An 18,943-nucleotide genomic window follows, 5' to 3' on the forward strand; every position below is an offset into this window, starting at 1 on the left:
ACAATAGAGGAGAACAAATGGAACTTATTACCCCCTTATACAAATTAATGGTGACCCAAAAATATCAAGGCTTAATGTTATTTGTCGAAAGATAGATAAAAGACGAATGATAAATTTATAAGGCTACACACTTTCAGATATCACTAGAAACCGGTAAGAGACTTATACGAAGCCACCAAAACAAAAGAATTAATTAATATGCTGAATATCAGAATGCGATGTTAACGTCAATTTTGTACTTTTTTGGTCAAGATTTATACATAAATAAATCTGCATAGAATTGATTGTTTGAAACATGTTTTTTTTTTTGTTGAAATTGTTTGAAACATGTTGAATTGACTAAAAAGATAATTGATAGGAAAAGGTATGTAGTTGCAACCAAAAAGGTATGTATCTCCATTAAACAGTCATGTGGTAATAAAAAAAAGAATGTGTTTCAGAAAAAAAAAAATAATAAACATAAAAGAAGAATGTATTTTCATCAACTAAAAAAACAACTTAAAAAAAAGGGTTATTTCCTTTCTAGACCGTAGTTTGCAACCAGTTTTTATCTTTGCTCCCTATTCTTTACAAATTAAAGAACGATTTCTTTTTTCAAATCTCTTAGTTAAGCTGATTTTTTTGTTTCCCCAATTACCCTCAAGGATAATTAATTATTCTTCTTCTTTCTTTTTTCTTTCTTTTTATTTCTCCCAATAACCTCCTTCTCCATCTTTCTCTATCTTTAGCAGATCTGGGAGAAGATCTCTCAGATTTGCAGCAACAACAAATTGGTGTTGCAATAGGGCCATTAGGTCTTCAATTTATTCTCAACGCTCCAGTTCCTAGTTTCTTCAAATCCTATATTGATTTTACCAAATCTATCAAATAAGAATTAGCTTTGATTCTTGAAAGAAAAGCCATGGGTATGATTGATGCAGTGGGAGAATTAGCTTTCTGATTGTGTCCAAAGAAAGGAAAAATACTAGAGAGATAATTAGTGAGATTTAGATGTTATAAAGTCTTTTAGTAACAAGTTTGTGTTCTGCACCAGTGATAGATGAAATAGGGACCACAGGGGGTTTCTTGTTCTGCTTAGGTGTTGCTTGTAAGAGAGTAAGTCGTGTTTTCTAATCGAGTAATTCTAAAATTAACAGGAACTGATTTCATTAAACTTTCTAATTTCTTTAATCCCTATCTTAAACTTTTCTTTCCAGATTCAACATTAACACCAAGATTATAAACGCTCTTCTTTTCTTCTAGTATTTCACCTTTGTTTCTCCTCCACCTCTCATTTCTTCTCGCAGAATATTCATCATATAACCTTCCCCTCTTTAATGGGGTTATACTAAAACATTTTGCAAAAAACAGGATTACTCAGATCATAATTTCCGAATTCATCCTTTACCATCTTCTCCGATGCTTGAAATCGATTGGTATTCTAAACGAAGTTTTGATTCTTGTAGTCAACTTACATATCTCCTTCTAGGTTGGGTTTTCATCAAATAAACTGGTGAAGTTTGGATGATGGAGGTGGTGTTGGGGTGTAAGAGCCTAGAGGGAGAACGTAGTTGGCTCATTGATGATTCAACCAATGGTGGCTTCCGATCTGATGGCAGTTTTATCCGAGACGTGTGCCCTTTTTGTTTCAAGGATTTTTCTTCTTCTTCTATCTCTTTGGGGTTTGAATTTTTGAACAGTAGTTTCTCTATTTGTTAATCCGAACTGGCTGGATAATTGATTCATATATGTGTGGGGGGGTAATTGGTTCTTGTAAATTGTAATTGTTCTTAGAATTGGGAATTTTGGGGTTAAACGCATATTTGATTTTACATATAGGATTATCTGGGCAAATACATATAGGATGAAATGGGTAGAACGAGTTCATTCAAGATGGTTTTGGAACTCATTGTTTGGCAAAAATATTTTTCACATTTAAGTCTGAATGAATTTTTCTATCTTTGTATCTCAACTCTGAAAGAAACTGCAAAGACGAGTCTTCAGATTAAATGGGAGACAACATTATTGTTGCTGTAGATATGAGAGATCTTCTCCTAGATCTGCCAAAGATATAGAGATAAGGAAAATGAGGTTAGAGAAAGAAATAAGAGAACATAGAAGAAGAATAATTAATTTTCCTACTAAAGGGTAATTGCGGAAACAAAAAAAGTCAATTGTTAAAGTTAAATGACAGTTTTAAAAAAGATGAACATTTTTTAATTGTAGAAAAATAGGGGATGAGAGGGAACTAGAAACACATTGAAGGACAAAAAAAGAAATAATTCAAAGAAAGGGAGAAGAATGTAAAAAAGGTGGAAAAGCGTATGGGTTTTCATACCTTTATGAATCATGAGGAGGAAATCAGACATGTGGTTAATTCATGTTCTGCACCATCTTCAAGAAAAATATAAAATAAAATAAATTGAACCCTAACACCCCAATTGGGCTGGTGGCTAAGTTTTAATGTTAAAACTGATCTGTAATGATGTCCCATAGTCGAAACATTGAATCTATAGTCCACTTAAGCCCGTCGAAATTCTATCAAACACCATATCATTCTCAAAAATCTAAAATTATTGCTTGTGTATGACCTTATTACGACTTCACAATCCATATATTTTTTTGTGCACTCTAAATTCTCTTGAAATAACTAGATTATGCAGCCACTTTTCACACCATAATAGGGGGAAAATATAAAATCATTGCTGATAGAATTTAGGCTATGTAAGTTTGTGCAATGGCTGGACACTCCTCTTAAGCCCAAGAAGTCGTGGAATCGAGTCTTGGTGGAAGCTGTAATAATTTATCGGGTTTTAGGCTTCTTTATTGTTGGGTTTTAAGCCTCTTTCATTCTTGGTTTAAATTAGGCGGTTATCGTACTTATTACATATTCATGATGCATCAATGTCTTGTAAAGACTAACGTATATCTTAGTCGAATTCTTCAAAAGAAAATAATAAGGGGAAAATATCAAATCATTGTGCTTTTATATTAATGACCGCACTAATGATACTATATTAGATGATCCAAGATTTTGCTTACTTTTAACGTGCCCTCAAAAGAGACTTGTGGCTGCGTCTAGCCCTCACCAAAGTCCAACTAAGGGCTTTTTGACCAATCACATTGGAGCTTCCTTCACTCTCTCTCTATCATGCCACAACTGAATAGTGAAACCAATACATCTCTCTCTACCTTATATAAATAAAATCTGTTAAGGAATTGCACCAATACATCTCTCTCTATCTTATATCATTATCTCTCTCTCACACACACTGTGTAGTTAGGATGTCAACACACCCATTTGATGAGTGCTTCGATCTTGATTTCTCTCTTACAATGGCAATAGAATACTTTTCAGGTCAGAATTTAGCCACACCAGTAACACTAGCTTCTACATTAGTAACGCGTATGCCAACCGTTGCTATTACCGAAGACATATGTTCCATATGCATGGGAGGATCGGAAACTGGAGAAGAAGGTAAACAAATGCCTTGCAACCATGTTTACCATGCCCATTGCATCTCTACTTGGCTCTCTCTTGATAATACTTGTCCTATTTGTCCGCGTCTCGTGGCCACCAGATTGTAAGATTACTTGTTAGATTTTGTACAATGCAAGAAATTTTGTTTTCTTCAGTTTTATAAACATTTTTATCTGATTTTTAAGTGATGTTGAAGTAGAGAAGTAACACTCTGTAGTCTTTTTTTTTTTCACTTTATAATGAAAAGAATAGTTGTTGTGGTGAAACCGTGAAAGGGTATGTTGTTTTTTTTTTTTGTTGAACAAAAAGGGTATGTTGTTGAAAAGGGACAAAAGAAACGCTAAAAGCTAAAGAGTAAACTATGACCCTTGATAGACGTTGTCTTTTTTTTTTTTTTTTTTGACATGGACTCCTAGAGTCATTAAGTTCAATATGGTATACATACATCATGAGTAAATACAGCGATGCCTGCCATCACTAAAGACATCACGGGCCCTAAAGGCCCCCATATAAAGACTCTTAAGGCCATCCTAGAGGCATGAAAGCCCAATCATGCTTTTACTTTATTTATACCTTTCACACAACTTAATAGGTGATGGATTCCACCTCCACAAGGAATAGAAACCCATGACTTCCGTACGTTCTCGGTGTTGATGCACAACCAACTGGCCGAACTGTTGTTAGCAAAGACATCGTTGTTAAGAGACAACAATTTAAACTCATTTGTGAGATTGTAGCTTTTAGGCAAAGGAGATTTTCTTTTTTGTTCTTTTCGGAAACTGAAACTTTATTTCATTTAGTTTTGATCAATGATATCACAATACTAGATAATTTGAGGCATATTACAGATATCCCATGATCCCTCTCTATGTTCACATAAAGCTAAATTGCCCATTCTATGAATGGTAATGGTTGTTGGTTGTTGGTGGCGGACAATGGTGGAAGATTGTCGGTAAATAACTAATGATTTTGGTGGCCAATACGTGGACAACCATTTTTCTTATATGGACAACTATTTTATGTGGACAACCAAAATAATTAATTTTTTTATATGGACACCAATTTCTAAGGGGACAACTCTCTATTGTTTTCACTCAAGTCCTCTTAGAATTAGATGTATTATTTTAACATCTCCCTATTTTCTCATAAACCCTAAGTAAGTTTGGTCTTCTTCTACTACTTCCTCTTCATCATCGACCCAAAATTCTAGAGAGAGAATTTTTTTGAAGAAGATAATGACATCAAACAAAGGGAAGAGAATTGTTGAAGGATATTCCTGACCAGAAAGATCAGATCTAAAAATCCTAAAACCCGTTAAACTTTTAAAACCTAGAAATCAAAAATTTCAAAACCCTAGATTTTTTTACAAACAAGTAGAGTTGCTCGTGCTTCGGGGAAAATCGACAAAACACGAGAGATCTTAATTTCTGAGTTTTTGTAAAAAAAAAAAAAATCGGACTCACCAATTTCGTAGATTTCCTACAAAAATTTGGCAAGACAGAAGGAGACTTGCCACGAAAATCTAGCATATTTTCGTAGATTTCTCACGAAATTCTAGGAATTTCTTCTTCACTTCGTTTTTTTGCCTCGAAATCGTTTTGTATTCTTTCAAACTACCCAAACGAAAATACAAAATAAAATTAAAAAAGTTAAAGTTTTACCTCATCAATGTAGGATTTGATTAAAACCCATCTTGGATTTGATAAAAATACAAAAGACAGTAGTAGAAACTATAGTTCACTAAAAAACAAAGAGAAGTGGTAGAAACTATAGTTTACTAAAAAATAAGGGAAGTAGAGATTGATGAGTTTTATCTTCTTCATTCATCTAGGGTTTGATAAAACACAAAAGGAAATGGTAGAAACTATAGTTTACTTTTAGTAGCAATACAAGAATAAGAATAAGAATAAGACTAAGAAGAAGGAAGAAGAAGAAGATGATGAAGAAGATGATGATGAAGAAGAAGACAACTTAGGTTTTCAATTTTGAACTATTACTTTGTTAATGGTCTGAAAGTTAGTAACTGTTAGTATTTAAAATTTTATGGAGTTGTCCCCTTATTAAATCAAAGTCAACTAAGTCAAGCATAATTGACTCGCACCGGGCGCGAAAATAGTTGTCCATATAAAAAAAACAGTTGTCCACGTATTGGCCACCATGATTTTAATAGATACATGTGTATATCAAAACTACACAGGTCTAAATAGCTAGATGACTAGATCTGAAAATCATTCTTAGTAGCTATGTAACTACCAGCAACATTCTTTTTGCTCTGTATCTTATACTTTCAATTGTACATCAAATCTCTCGATCCTTCATCCATGACTTATTCTCCATTTAAGGTTAGGGGGTGACTGAACAATAAATTGTTTATCTCCTCGATCGTTTTCTTTCTTAATATTTTTTCTTCATGAATTATTACCATTTATACCCACTTAAATCCAAGGTTCTTTTTTCTTACTTTAGCCCCAAAACCCAAAAGAAATGGTTAATTAAATATTTCCCTTTTTTAAAGGGTCCGTGGGTATATAGACCAAAATAATATTCAAAAAAGGTTTATGATCCAATCTTCCCAAAACATGGATATTTAGTCCTTTTACATTATGGACATAATAACCCATTCTTTATGAGATAACTACCGTCCATGTCCCTCCTACAAAAATCACGGGATTTTTAATTTTCCAGGGTGAATTTGGAATGTTTCTAATGTGGGCGTGATTTAGGGGATTTAAAGCAGCTAAAGTATAAATCCGAAAATGATTTTTCTCTATCTTCTAACCGTTTTGGAAAGCAAATCTATTTCCAAATCAATTCAAAACAAAAATCGTAACCAAATCAATTTTCTCTCTCTTTACAGATTTGGAAACCAAATCAATTTTCTCTCTCTTACTATGTAAATTTTTTTCGATTTAAATCAATTTTCTCTCACTTAACTTTCAGATTTGGAAATAGGATCCATTTAGCGTGATTTGGGGGTTAATATACAAAACATATATATCTCTTTCTCTCACTTAACTTTCAGATTTGGAAATAGTATATTTTTTTGGGAACATTAAAGCAACATATGTTTTCGTTTTTACTCATACATAAATACACATAGAATACAAATTATGAAACATATACGTAAATTATGTATTATTTATGACGAGGAAACCATCATTTGTCAAGTATACAACATAATTTATCAAATGTATGTGGGTCTTGTTCAACAAATTACTCATAATTTCTTTTACATTACACATAACTTCTTTTACATTACACATCCTTTACATTCTGTTACAAAAAAAAAGTACAAAATCTTCTTTGGTTCAAAAATGGTGCCCATCCATGTACTCTCCATTAGTTTCGTTGACTCACTTTGATTTGATGATTCTCTTTGAAATTTCATCTGGTATATCAAATCTACACACATAAATACACATACATTAAAGAAAAAAAATCATATATTGTATTATAAACTACATGTACAGTTTCGTAAATTATATATAATGTTTGTCAAATTTTAACAACATTTGAAGGTTTTGAGTAGTTTGGTGAACTTATCAAGGCTACTGTTTTGGGTGAAAAGTACACGTAATGGTAAATAAATAATACATAATTTATGTGCACTTATACGTAAATTATATACATAATAGTAAGAACATGAAGATATACGCAAATTATATATACTTTATTGCAAAGTACACTAGATTTAATAGTAAAGCGAAGTATTTCTACTAATGAAATGAGTGCTATTTTGGTGTTAAAGCACGGGTAATGTTCTATATATTACCCATAATTTACTATAAATTGTGGTAATTTACGATAAAGTACATGTACTGTAAATTCTGTTATGAGTAACCGTACGAAAGAACAAATGTTTCATAAATCCGTACGGATTGAAAACCAAATCTGAAGAAAAAAAAATGAGAATATCATTAAGCTTAAACTACAAACCTAAAGATATCTGCTACGATGATTGATTGCAATAATGTCAAACTCGAGTTGAAGGATTAAACATCAAGATCAAAAACATAAATGAAATTTTAAGAGGGAGAAAGAAAATAAACATCAAACATTCGATTGCTGATTGATAATCTGATCTCACGAAATATCAGAAACAACAGAAGATTAAACATAGATCTAAAGAAATATGATATTATCACTGGATGCAAACATAACATACTAACTTTGAAGGAATCATTGAATAAGGAATAAACATAAAGATCTTAGACAGTTATGAAAATTTTAGGGTTTTAGTTATGAATCATTGAATAAGGAATGAAAATAAAGATCTTAAACCGTTATCAAAATTTTAGAGAGAGAAAATAAACATCATACATTCGAAGTTAATGAATTAGTAAACAAATCTTATAGATATGTATCATAAATCTGATACGTTTTATATTAGAGCGAAATAATTAGGATTTTAGTTATAAGAAGAAATATTAGATATTAACAATGGTGTTATAAAGATTTCAAAAGTATTAAACCTGATAAATGATGAATTTGGACAGCGATATAATGTAGTAGAAGAAGATTTTCTGAGTTTAATGGAGGTTTGTCAACTGAATCGGTTTTAGAGAGATCGAATAAAGAGTTTCCGTTACTGAAAATAATGAAGATATCCTTACTTTGAATAGAAACATGATTGGAGAGAAATATGGGAGATAAATATGGAAAAAGATATGTATAGATTTCGAAGGTAAATCAGTTATAAAATATGGAAAGGTTAGATTAGGGATTATGAAATAATATTTATTCTAGAGATTTGTGTTTTCTCTCTAGATGAGACCAAATGGACTAGATATCCATTTGTATTATTTTTTGGTTTTAAAACCCGTTATAGGATTAGAGAGGATTATATTTAATATCAGGACCCGTTTTTTGGGCTATAATCCCAAAAATTCTTTTTTAAATGGTAACTGAACGTATGGTGTGTTTGGATGGAATATTCCTAAGTAAGATTTCTACCAAAAATAGGATTTGGTAGGAATTAAGAATTTTTTTTGTGTTTGGCTACAAAAAGTTTAAGATTGTTGAATATTAAGGATTCCTAAGTCCAAACTTTGTATTTGACCAAAATCTCATCTTACCTCAGAAGATTCGGTAGGATTTTGGATTATTAAACCTCAATTTTAAACTTTCAATTAATCTAAAAAGAATTTTGTTTACAAACATTTTTGTTTTTTACATAGTAATCGTTTTAAAATTTTTTTTTTTCAAAAATCGTTTTCTCAGAAATCTGTTTTTTTTCCTTGAAGTCATTTTCTTCGAGAAAACTATTTTTCTTTTTGGAAAACTGAGTTTTTTCTAGAAATAGGTTTTTCTAGGAAACCATTTTTTTCTCAAAAACATTTTTTCTCGAGAAATCATTTTTTTCAGAAACGTTTTTCGGTAAATAATCGAGAAAAACAATTTTAGAGAGCATTTCCTTAAAAGAAAGGTTTCAAAAAAAAAATGATACAAAAAGAATCGGGTGATCTTGAAAGAAACGGGCTTTAGAAAAAACAGATTCTTAGAAAAGATTTAATGAAACATTTAAAATTCTTTTGAAATAATCATAATTCCTAAGATTCTTATTACTTACTGATGTGACACTAAAATGTCACATTTGGAGAGCCTAACTTAGACTAATTATTCCTTTTCGAGTGTTATCAATAATATTTTATGTGTTTTTCATGTTAGGTACCTATTTTGGAGTTAGACATGAAAATCGGAATAAAGGGAGCAAATCATCACTATCATTTCATGTTCCGAAAATGAGAGAAAAAAGACTTCAAGCAAATCAAATGACAAGTATAGTCAATGACGAGTCCGACGGTGAAAACGGTATTCAATTCGAAGTCCGGACGGGGAAGATGTGGAAGAAAGAAGTCCGAGGGTATTCTAGTCCGTTGTAAGAATTTGAAGATGTAGAGACAAGGATGGAGGCACTCTCTTGGTTTCTAAATCAAAGCCCAAAACCAAGTCCAAGCCCAAGAAATATTAAGAGAAGAAGAATTGGGTAGAGATTTTATAGGCACCCATTTGTGGTCTAAAGACTTAGTCAAGTTTGACTAAGTCTAGGGTTTGACTCAAGTTAGAGTAAGGGGTCAAAGGCTACTATTCATCTTCTTCTTCAATCATCATTCAACAACTAAGCAAAGAGGGAAAGAGGCAAAAGGGTTTGGGGGCTCTTGAAGATCTAGGGTTTCTAGAGCTTGAGGTTTGAAGAGAAAGAGAGGAAGGGAAGAGTAGACCGGCCAAAGCTTGGCCGGCCAAGCTAGGCCGGCCAAAGCTTTGGCCGGTACGAACTAAAGCGCCCGAGCAGCAGCTCGGGAAAGGAGCAGATCGAACACTATAGCTGCTGCTCGGGACTTCAACACTCGGGCTGGAGCGTGCACGGCATAAAAGATGCAGCTCGGGAGCAGCAAAGGTCCGGCCGGATCTCACGTGTAGCTGCTCGGTTCTTCACATCTAGCACGGGACGGCTTTGAGTTAGCTCGGGACAGCACTAGAGACGCACGGGACAGCACTAGAGACGCACGGGACAGCACTAGAGACGCACGGGACAGCACTAGAGACGCACGGGACAGCAGCTCAGCAAGCTCGGGACGCGCGTGCAAGAAGCCTTTAGCCGGACCTAAGCTTTTGGCCGGATCTTCTTGGTTCTTGGCCGGAATTTCATGCTTCTTTGGCCGGACTTTTCATGATCTTCCGACAACCTTTTTGATCCGAAACCTTAGGGCTTTTGCTCCATATGTCTTGATCTAGCTTCCTATATGGTTTGATTTGGTTTTGGTTGAAGATTGCTAGAGAGAGAAAGCTAGGGTTTAGCTTTAATGGAGGTTGTGTTCTAAATGAAGAAGATGATGGTGGTCGCTATGGGGAACCCAGAATTTGCTAAGGGGAGATCGGCTGAACCTTAAAGACTCATATTTTCCGACGATCTTAGCCTCGAACCACATCGAAAAAGGGGGATTCTCTCACCATTTCCTTTCCATTTCTTTTTCAATCGCCATGTTAGCTAACTTTAGTGTGTCGATTATATGAGATGAAATGTGATGAATTCGTGATTATGTTTAATGTGATTTGATGTTTTGATTATGAATTGATGTTCATTTAATTCGATTATCGTTTTGATCGTATTTTCATGTGTCTTGTCAAGCACTTCGCATAGTTAATAGACGAAACGAAGTATTCGATATCGATCGTAGTCTAAGTCATATTTTCATGTGTCTTGTCATGCACTTCACATAGTTAGGCGACTAGACGACACTTTCGATGACTCGGGATTAACCGATTTAGACATTTGTTTGACTAAGTATGATCTCCGGATATACGTAGTACTTAGAGACATCTACTTTAGGAGTCGAATATCGATTTTACCTTGACACATTAGATCGGACTACATATAGTCGTAGGCTTATCATTATGGATTCCCGGACTTCGACACCTCTCTCACTTATTTATTGCCCGAATCGAGTCTTACCGTCTCCCGCCTCTTGTTCCTCCGACTCTTCTCTCGAATCTCTCTCGCCCGTTTACTTTTATTGTTTAGTTTTGTTTATTTTACTTGTTTGCTTTCTTCTCTTATTACTTATTCAATCTAAAACCCCCATTTATCTTTGTTTCCTTTCCTATTTAGTCTAAGTTAGCATTTGATACATAGATCGGGGGATAAGACCCTTCGATATCCAAACTACCTTCCTATCCTTGGATCGATCCCGGCTTTGCCGGATTACTACTTGATACCTCCGCTTGGGTGTGCAACCTTTTCGGGTGCATCAAGTTTTTGGCGCCGCTGCCGGGGATAGGTTTAGTAGTTTGGATAGCGTTAGTTGTTTTGTTCATTAGTTTAGTGTTATTTGCTTCTTAGACGTCTTTATTTTATTTTGTACTTTCTTAATTTCTTTTTCTTTTAGGTATCATTACAAGAAAAGAGCCAAAAGTGACATAAAGGCGAAGGAAAAAGAAGGATTCGAGAAGCTTAAGAAGATAGACGAACGAAACAAGAGGAGCACTCAATAGTATCGCATTCTATCTCATCCTTTTTACTTGTGTGTGATTGTTTAGTTCTATAAGTGTTTGTTCCCATTTTTGCGATTGCGTGTTAGTATCCCTGAATATTGTGAGATCATGGCAAGTTGGTCATTTGATGAGAATGACCTTATGCGAACTCTTTCCAACACTAGTCGACCATCTACAAGTCATCAGGACTACTCAAATTTATATAGGAATGTTACGACTAGTGATAGGAATAGGCGAGTTGAGTCTGACCGACCTAGGATGACCATGGGTGAATATCGACGGATGTATGGAGTCGGTCAGACTCGTCACGAGCATAGTTTTAGGGATTATGAGCATGAGAGTAATCAACCACGTAAGAGTCTTCGAGACTATCGACAAGAATTTGAGATGACCACACCTTCATGTATGAATTTGTCACTTCATGAGGACCGTAGTTCTATTAGTATTGATCGACCACGTCGAAGTCTTCGTGACTATCGACAAGCATATATGAATGGTTCACTTAGTGATGACAATTCCCGACTCGATGATCCCACTCAAAGAGTCGAGTCTAGGTATCTACATGAAGGTAGTGAAGAAAGGACCATGAAGACCATTAGCCCGGTTTGTGCTATTTGTGCGAGCTTAGACCATTTGACTGACTATTGTCCCATGATCCGTGTTCCGCGAGAGTCTTCGTCTAGTTATACTCATGTGCCTTATTACGAGGAGATGTCTAAAGAGACTCTCCAATTAGTTTTAGAGTATCAAACTAGATTTAATCGAGATATCATGGAGATCACGGAACGGATTCTCAAAATTGTTGATAGACTTGAGTCAGAGCCTATCGTCGACGAGGAAGGGGTTTGCGCACCCCAAACTCAAGAAGAGACTATGAATGATGGTGAGGGTAATACACCTAAATCTAGTCTTAAGTTAAATGTCGAAGAAGCTCTTGATAGACCTTTTGAGATGGAATTGACCGGTGACCCTTATTGCTTACTCTCCCGACCTTCGTCATCTCACCATGATAGGACTAGAGTAGACCTTGATGTTCAGGATGAGGGCTTTATGAGCAAGTTTGGGGATGAAACTATTATGAACTTTCCAATTTTTGACACTTGTGAGGAGGCAGCCTTAGATGCCATATTAGGAAGGAATGGTGTTTTAACCAACTTTGAGGCTCCAGATGCCTTTAAGGACGTCGACGACATAGAAGTTAGCGAGATAATGGATAGCTTATTGGATTATTTACCTAAGGAAACCACGGACCTTGACTTGGTCCCCGAGCATATTGCCTTACCCTTAGAGTTTAGTTCGACCTTCCACATGATCTCAGACTCGGTTGTTGACCCCTTTAGGAACACTTCAGACGTCTTTCCTAGCATGTCTAGGGACTTAGTGGATGTTTTATCCACTAAGCTTGAGTTTGATTATTTACCTTCGACCGACTTCCTGACCCTTCACTTCTATGTCGATCCTTTTGACGACTTTTTAGTCGTCGTCCCTAGCATTCATGCTTACTTAGTGGACCGTGCATCCACTAAGTTTGGGGATGGCCTCTTTTCGGTTTTTGTCTCACGTGCACTTCTTTGGATTGATATTTTTGTGAGACTTTTAGCTTTTGTATATAGCTTTTTTTGGGTTGATCCCCAAATCTTTCGGCTTTTACTATATGATCGTTAGCCGATTAAGATGGGTCTTGATGTTTGTGGGTATCATCTCTGGAAACCCTCCGCGAGACATAACTCGTGCTCTTGTGTGACAACAAGAGAATCAAAGGCTAATTGCATAGCTCAATGCAATCGTGTATACCCGCGTTAGTGGTAGAGTTCTATATGGTCATGTCTTCTTTTGTGCTTCATTCTCATTATATTTTTGGATATTTTAGGAGCATTTCTTATATGTTTTACTTCTAAGGCATGGTTTGTTCCAAGTTTGGGGATGGCGCGAGCTTGGCATCAACTTGGAACCTCTTTATACATGAGCCTTGGTAGTATCCATTTTTTTATCTCCTTCGGTTATGGTAATATCTCTCTACTCTTCTCTTTAAATTGATGTGTCTCTTTATCTTTTGGTGAGTGTATGCTTAGAACATTGAGGACAATGTTAGTTTTAAGTTTGGGGATGCGGGATATGACCATAACCAATGCATGACCATGGGTTTCAAAGACAAAAGGGTTCAAATTAGCCAAAATTTGAAATTTTTTTAACATTTTGAGTAGATTTGCATGTGATTGTAGTGATAGTTTTAAGAATGTTGATGCATATGTATCGAGTTGATGGGTTTTGTGATTGCTAATGGTCTTTGCATGAAAGTCGAGTCTTTGAGTGTTTGTGTTATACTATGGGAGTAACATCTTAGTGAAGAAGAAACATCTCTAAGAGACCTAGAGTAGTCATTAGTGGAGACTTAACCCATGTGAGAGCTCAAAGCCTAAATTTCCCTTCGAGTGTACTCTTCCGCGCTAACTCCGAGTAGAATGAAGAGCTACTCAACCTCGTACCTATTAAAAGAGCTCATTTGATCTCGTGTGCTCAACTTCCTTAGCCACTAGGAGTGACATTAGGACAGCGAATTAACCTTGTCCTTGTAGTCTATGAAACCCGATGAGAATGCCAACTAGAGGGAGGCGGATACTCCATTACCATCATCATCTTATATCCCGAGAATGAAGACATGAGATGAATAGAACGAAGAATGTCAAAAGCAAGTATGAAAGGAAATAAAAAGTTGATTGCAGGAATATAGTATTGTGCGAGTTATGTTTGTTTTATGTGATATTGTGTTGTGAAAAAATAAAAGTGAAAAAAAAAAGTGAAAAAGTGAAAAAAAGAAAGAAAGAAAGACAAAAGAAAAAAAATGAATGATGAATAAAGTTGTTTATGTTATGTTTTGAGCATGTTAGCTCTTTTGTGTGAGTGATGTGATTGTATATATGTGTGTTTGTGTGTATGTTCATGAATAAGTATTCGAAGCAAGAAACGAATGTGTAAATGCTTAAGAGGTTCTATCATGAAGAGTTCGACATTCTCGGGAATCCACCACCATCATCCATTTCTAGTATCCGTTAACTTTTAGAAGGCATTCTTAGAGGGTAGAATGGGTGAGAAGGGCGAGTGAGCTTCCCCACTCTATTTAGTGTCTACTTCCTTTTCGAAGATCATTCGTTCCAAAATGTTGTCCTCACCCCTTTTTATGTGTTGAGTCCATGTTAGTGATCACACTCACACATACGAGCGAACCATTCTTGAGTGATTTCATATTTGGAGTGTATGTCCGTGAGGCCGAAGTCGAGGCGAAATGTACTAACTTAGGAATCAAGGTTTTGTGACTTTGGAACATAGATGTTGCTCGTTATGGTATGACACTAGCACTTTAGGGTAAGATCATTAGTGAAGGGGCCTTTAGCTTTTACAAGAGCTCATTTACTTGATTCATTATGCATTGACATGCTTAAACCCTTTACTATATGAACCATGTTTATCTATGATTTGGATTTTGGACCCTTGTGTATTTGAAACCACGATGTTTGTGGGTGTCATCTATGGAAACCCTCACGAGACGACACTCGTCCTCTAGGGGTAACCTAGAGGTTTAAAGGCTTGTTGCATACGCTAAATGCAACCGGGATGCCTCCGAAAGTGAGTTAGGCTTTTATTTTGTTTTATTTGCTCGAGGACTAGCAAAGTTTAAGTTTGGGGCTCTTGATGTGACACTAAAATGTCACATTTGGAGAGCCTAACTTAGACTAATTATTCTTTTTCGAGTGTTATCAATAATATTTTATGTGTTTTTCATGTTAGGTACCTATTTTGGAGTTAGACATGAAAATCGGAATAAAGGGAGCAAATCATCACTATCATTTCATGTGTCGAAAATGAGAGAAAAAGACCTCAAGCAAATCAAATGACAAGTATAGTCAATGACGAGTCCGACGGTGAAAACGGTATTCAATTCGGAGTCCGGACGGGGAAGATGTGGAAGAAAGAAGTCCGAGGGTATTCTAGTCCGTTGTAAGAATTTGAAGATGTAGAGACAAGGATGGAGGCACTCTCTTGGTTTCTAAATCAAAGCCCAAAACCAAGTCCAAGCCCAAGAAATATTAAGAGAAGAAGAATTGGTTAGAGATTTTAGAGGCACCCATTTGTGGTCTAAAGACTTAGTCAAGTTTGACTAAGTCTAGGGTTTGACTCAAGTTAGAGTAAGGGGTCAAAGGCTACTATTCATCTTCTTCTTCAATCATCATTCAACAACTAAGCAAAGAGGGAAAGAGGCAAAAGGGTTTGGGGGCTCTTGAAGATCTAGGGTTTCTAGAGCTTGAGGTTTGAAGAGAAAGAGAGGAAGGAAGGAGTAGACCGGCCAAAGCTTGGCCGGCCAAGCTAGGCCGGCCAAAGCTTTGGCCGGTACGAACTAGAGCGCTCCGAACAGCAGCTCGGGAAAGGAGCAGATCGAACACTATAGCTGCTGCTCGGGACTTCAACACTCGGGCTGGAGCGTGCACGGCATAGGAGATGCAGCTCGGGAGCAGCAAAGGTCCGGCCGGATCTCACGTGTAGCTGCTCGGTTCTTCACATCTAGCACGGGACGGCTTTGAGTTAGCTCGGGACAGCACTAGAGATGCACGGGACAGCACTAGAGACGCACGGGACAGCAGCTCAGCAAGCTCGGGACGCGCGTGCAAGAAGCCTTTAGCCGGACCTATGCTTTTGGCCGGATCTTCTTGGTTCTTGGCCGGAATTTCATGCTTCTTTGGCCGGACTTTTCATGATCTTCCGGCAACCTTTTTGATCCGAAACCTTAGGGCTTTTGCTCCCCATGTCTTGATCTAGCTTCCTATATGGTTTGATTTGGTTTTGGTTGAAGATTGCTAGAGAGAGAAAGCTAGGGTTTAGCTTTAATGGAGGTTGTGTTCTAAATGGAGAAGATGATGGTGGTCGCTATGGGGAACCCAGAATTTGCAAAGGGGAGATCGGCTGAACCTTAAAGACTCATATTTTCCGACGATCTTAGCCTCGAACCACATCGAAAAAGGGGGATTCTCTCACCATTTCCTTTCCATTTCTTTTTCAATCGCCATGTTAGCTAACTTTAGTGTGTCGATTATATGAGATGAAATGTGATGAATTCGTGATTATGTTTAATATGATTTGATGTTTTGATTATGAATTGATGTTCATTTAATTCGATTATCGTTTTGATCGTATTTTCATGTGTCTTGTCAAGCACTTCGCATAGTTAATAGACGAAACGAAGTATTCGATATCGATCGTAGTCTAAGTCATATTTTCATGTGTCTTGTCATGCACTTCACATAGTTAGGCGACTAGACGACACTTTCGATGACTCGGGATTAACCGATTTAGACGTTTGTTTGACTAAGTATGATCTCCGGATATACGTAGTACTTAGAGACATCTACTTTAGGAGTCGAATATCAATTTTACCTTGACACATTAGATCGGACTACACATAGTCGTAGGCTTATCATTATGGATTCCCTGACTTCGACACCTCTCTCACTTATTTGTTGCCTGAATCGAGTCTTACCGTCTCCCGACTCTTGTTCCTCCGACTCTTGTTCCTCCGACTCTTCTCTCGAATCTCTCTCGCCCGTTTACTTTTATTGTTTAGTTTTGTTTATTTTACTTGTTTGCTTTCTTCTCTTATTACTTATTCAATCTAAAACCCCCATTTATCTTTGTTTCCTTTCCTATTTAGTCTAAGTTAGCATTTGATACATAGATCGGGGGATAAGACCCTTCGATATCCAAACTACCTTCCTATCCTTGGATCGATCCCGGCTTTGCCGGATGGGTGCTTCTAAAGGCACCTGACCAAACAGCTGTTAGCATCCATCTCTGTTGGCACCAGGCCCAACCGCTCTATTCTCTGTTGGCACCACTCAAGTATGTAGGCACCGGTCCATTATCTGTTGACCCTAACCCCTCCATCCATCTCTCACAAAATCCATCCAAAATTGGGGATTTTAAACTTTCTCTCTCTAAGCTCTTAAAAAACCGAGTTTAAACCTCATCAAATCGCTCATAATCTCACTAATCTCCCTCAAATTTTGTTGAGAATAAGTCATTCGACTCTCTAAGTCTTAGAATCAAGAATCATTTGGTGGAGACGAAGTTGAAATCAAGCTACAATTGCTCCTTCAAGGTTGGTTCAAAAACCATAACTTTTTTAATATTTTTGAATAAATTTGTTGTTTGATTGATTGGGGATGTTAATAGTGTGTTGTAACATGTTTAGAATGTTGTATTCTTCAATTTCGAATATATTTAGAGCATTTTCTGTGAATATTTGATGCCCAAACAAACTGCCCTAGATCTATGGAACGACTCGGACGGACTGGACCAGTCCGTCCGTGTCTTCCTAGTCACGGATCAGCTAATCCGTGACTTAGTACAAAGAAACGGACTCCCTTTCCAGTCCGTGACGGACTGGGTAATCCATTCCGGACTTAAAGGGCACGGATTACCTGATCCGGGACCTGGGTTTTTTTTTTTTTTTTTAATCTTTCATATTTTTCTTTCTTTATTTTTCTCATCATTTTTCCTTCATTATTTGAATGACCTTTTTTGTAGCGATACGTGCCTATTTTGAATGACCTTTTTTGTAGCGATACGTCTAATTTTTCCTTCATTAATTTAGAGTAGGAAAACATATTTTGATTATTTATTGTTTGTGCATCACATATCCGCGTATTATTCAAAAGTTATTATGACACCACGTAAGCAACGACGAACGCAAGGAGATGAGAACGAAACAGAGCCTCCTATTTCGACAGCAGAAACAGAAGTAGGGGGGTCATCTTCATTTTCAGACCCGTACTCTGGAGGTCCGATAGATCGTGCGCTTCTACCTTGTTTCAAGAATCATGTTGCTTATACGATTTGGAACAAACCGGTAAGCAAATATTATTTTCTAATTTTAGTAGTTATGATAAAATTTTGTTAATCATCAATCTAAAACAATATCTTTTTTATTTTCAGGAGAGGCCGGTGTTGAAGTTACACAACCATGCGTCTGCCGTAGTTGTGGGTACTGCTTTGAAGAAGACGAATGGGTGGGACCTGGAAACTGAGTGTCAAAGTGTTCGAGAGAGAGTCCGGAACACGGGATTGGCCCACATCGCCAAATATTCATACACCAAGCTAGATCGTGTTCTAATCTCGGCATTTACAGAGCGGTGGTACGAGGACACAAATACTTTCCACATGCCGTTCGGGGAGATGACGATCACGTTAGAGGATGTGTATCGCATATGTGGTCTTCCAATTGAAGGTAAACCCGTTGTTCTGTCCAAGACGGATGATGAAGATTTGAACGATGACGATGACGATGATACAAAAGATCCAGATGCATTACTAGTCTCTCGTTATTTACAATTAGATTACGAAGGTGTAAAACTGCACTTAGGTAAATCTAAGTCTGTGGAGCTTAAGTGGTTGAGGGAGCAATGCAGTGGGTCGAAAGAGGATGACACCGACCTTGTCAAA

At 36.6% G+C, this 18,943-nt stretch overlaps 1 protein-coding gene and 1 pseudogene across 1 annotated transcript; one reads left to right on the forward strand and one right to left on the reverse strand.

Annotated features, from left to right (window-relative positions):
• Positions 1-1,074: 1,074 nt before the first annotated feature.
• On the reverse strand, positions 1,075-2,348 carry LOC147556694 (uncharacterized; annotated as a pseudogene).
• A 7,700-nt stretch (positions 2,349-10,048) lies between these two features.
• LOC147556695 (uncharacterized) lies at positions 10,049-14,121 on the forward strand. The gene is made up of 2 exons (XM_086657614.1): positions 10,049-12,852; positions 12,943-14,121. Exons 1-2 carry the CDS (start codon positions 11,561-11,563, stop codon positions 13,115-13,117), a joined length of 1,467 nt encoding a protein of 488 aa, XP_086513740.1. The 5' UTR covers positions 10,049-11,560; the 3' UTR covers positions 13,118-14,121.
• Positions 14,122-18,943: the final 4,822 nt, after the last annotated feature.

Source organism: Eschscholzia californica, unplaced genomic scaffold (genome assembly GCF_041429995.1).
Source record: "Eschscholzia californica isolate CP2 unplaced genomic scaffold, dmEscCali1.0.p SCAF_2, whole genome shotgun sequence".
Classification (NCBI taxonomy): domain Eukaryota; kingdom Viridiplantae; phylum Streptophyta; class Magnoliopsida; order Ranunculales; family Papaveraceae; genus Eschscholzia; species Eschscholzia californica.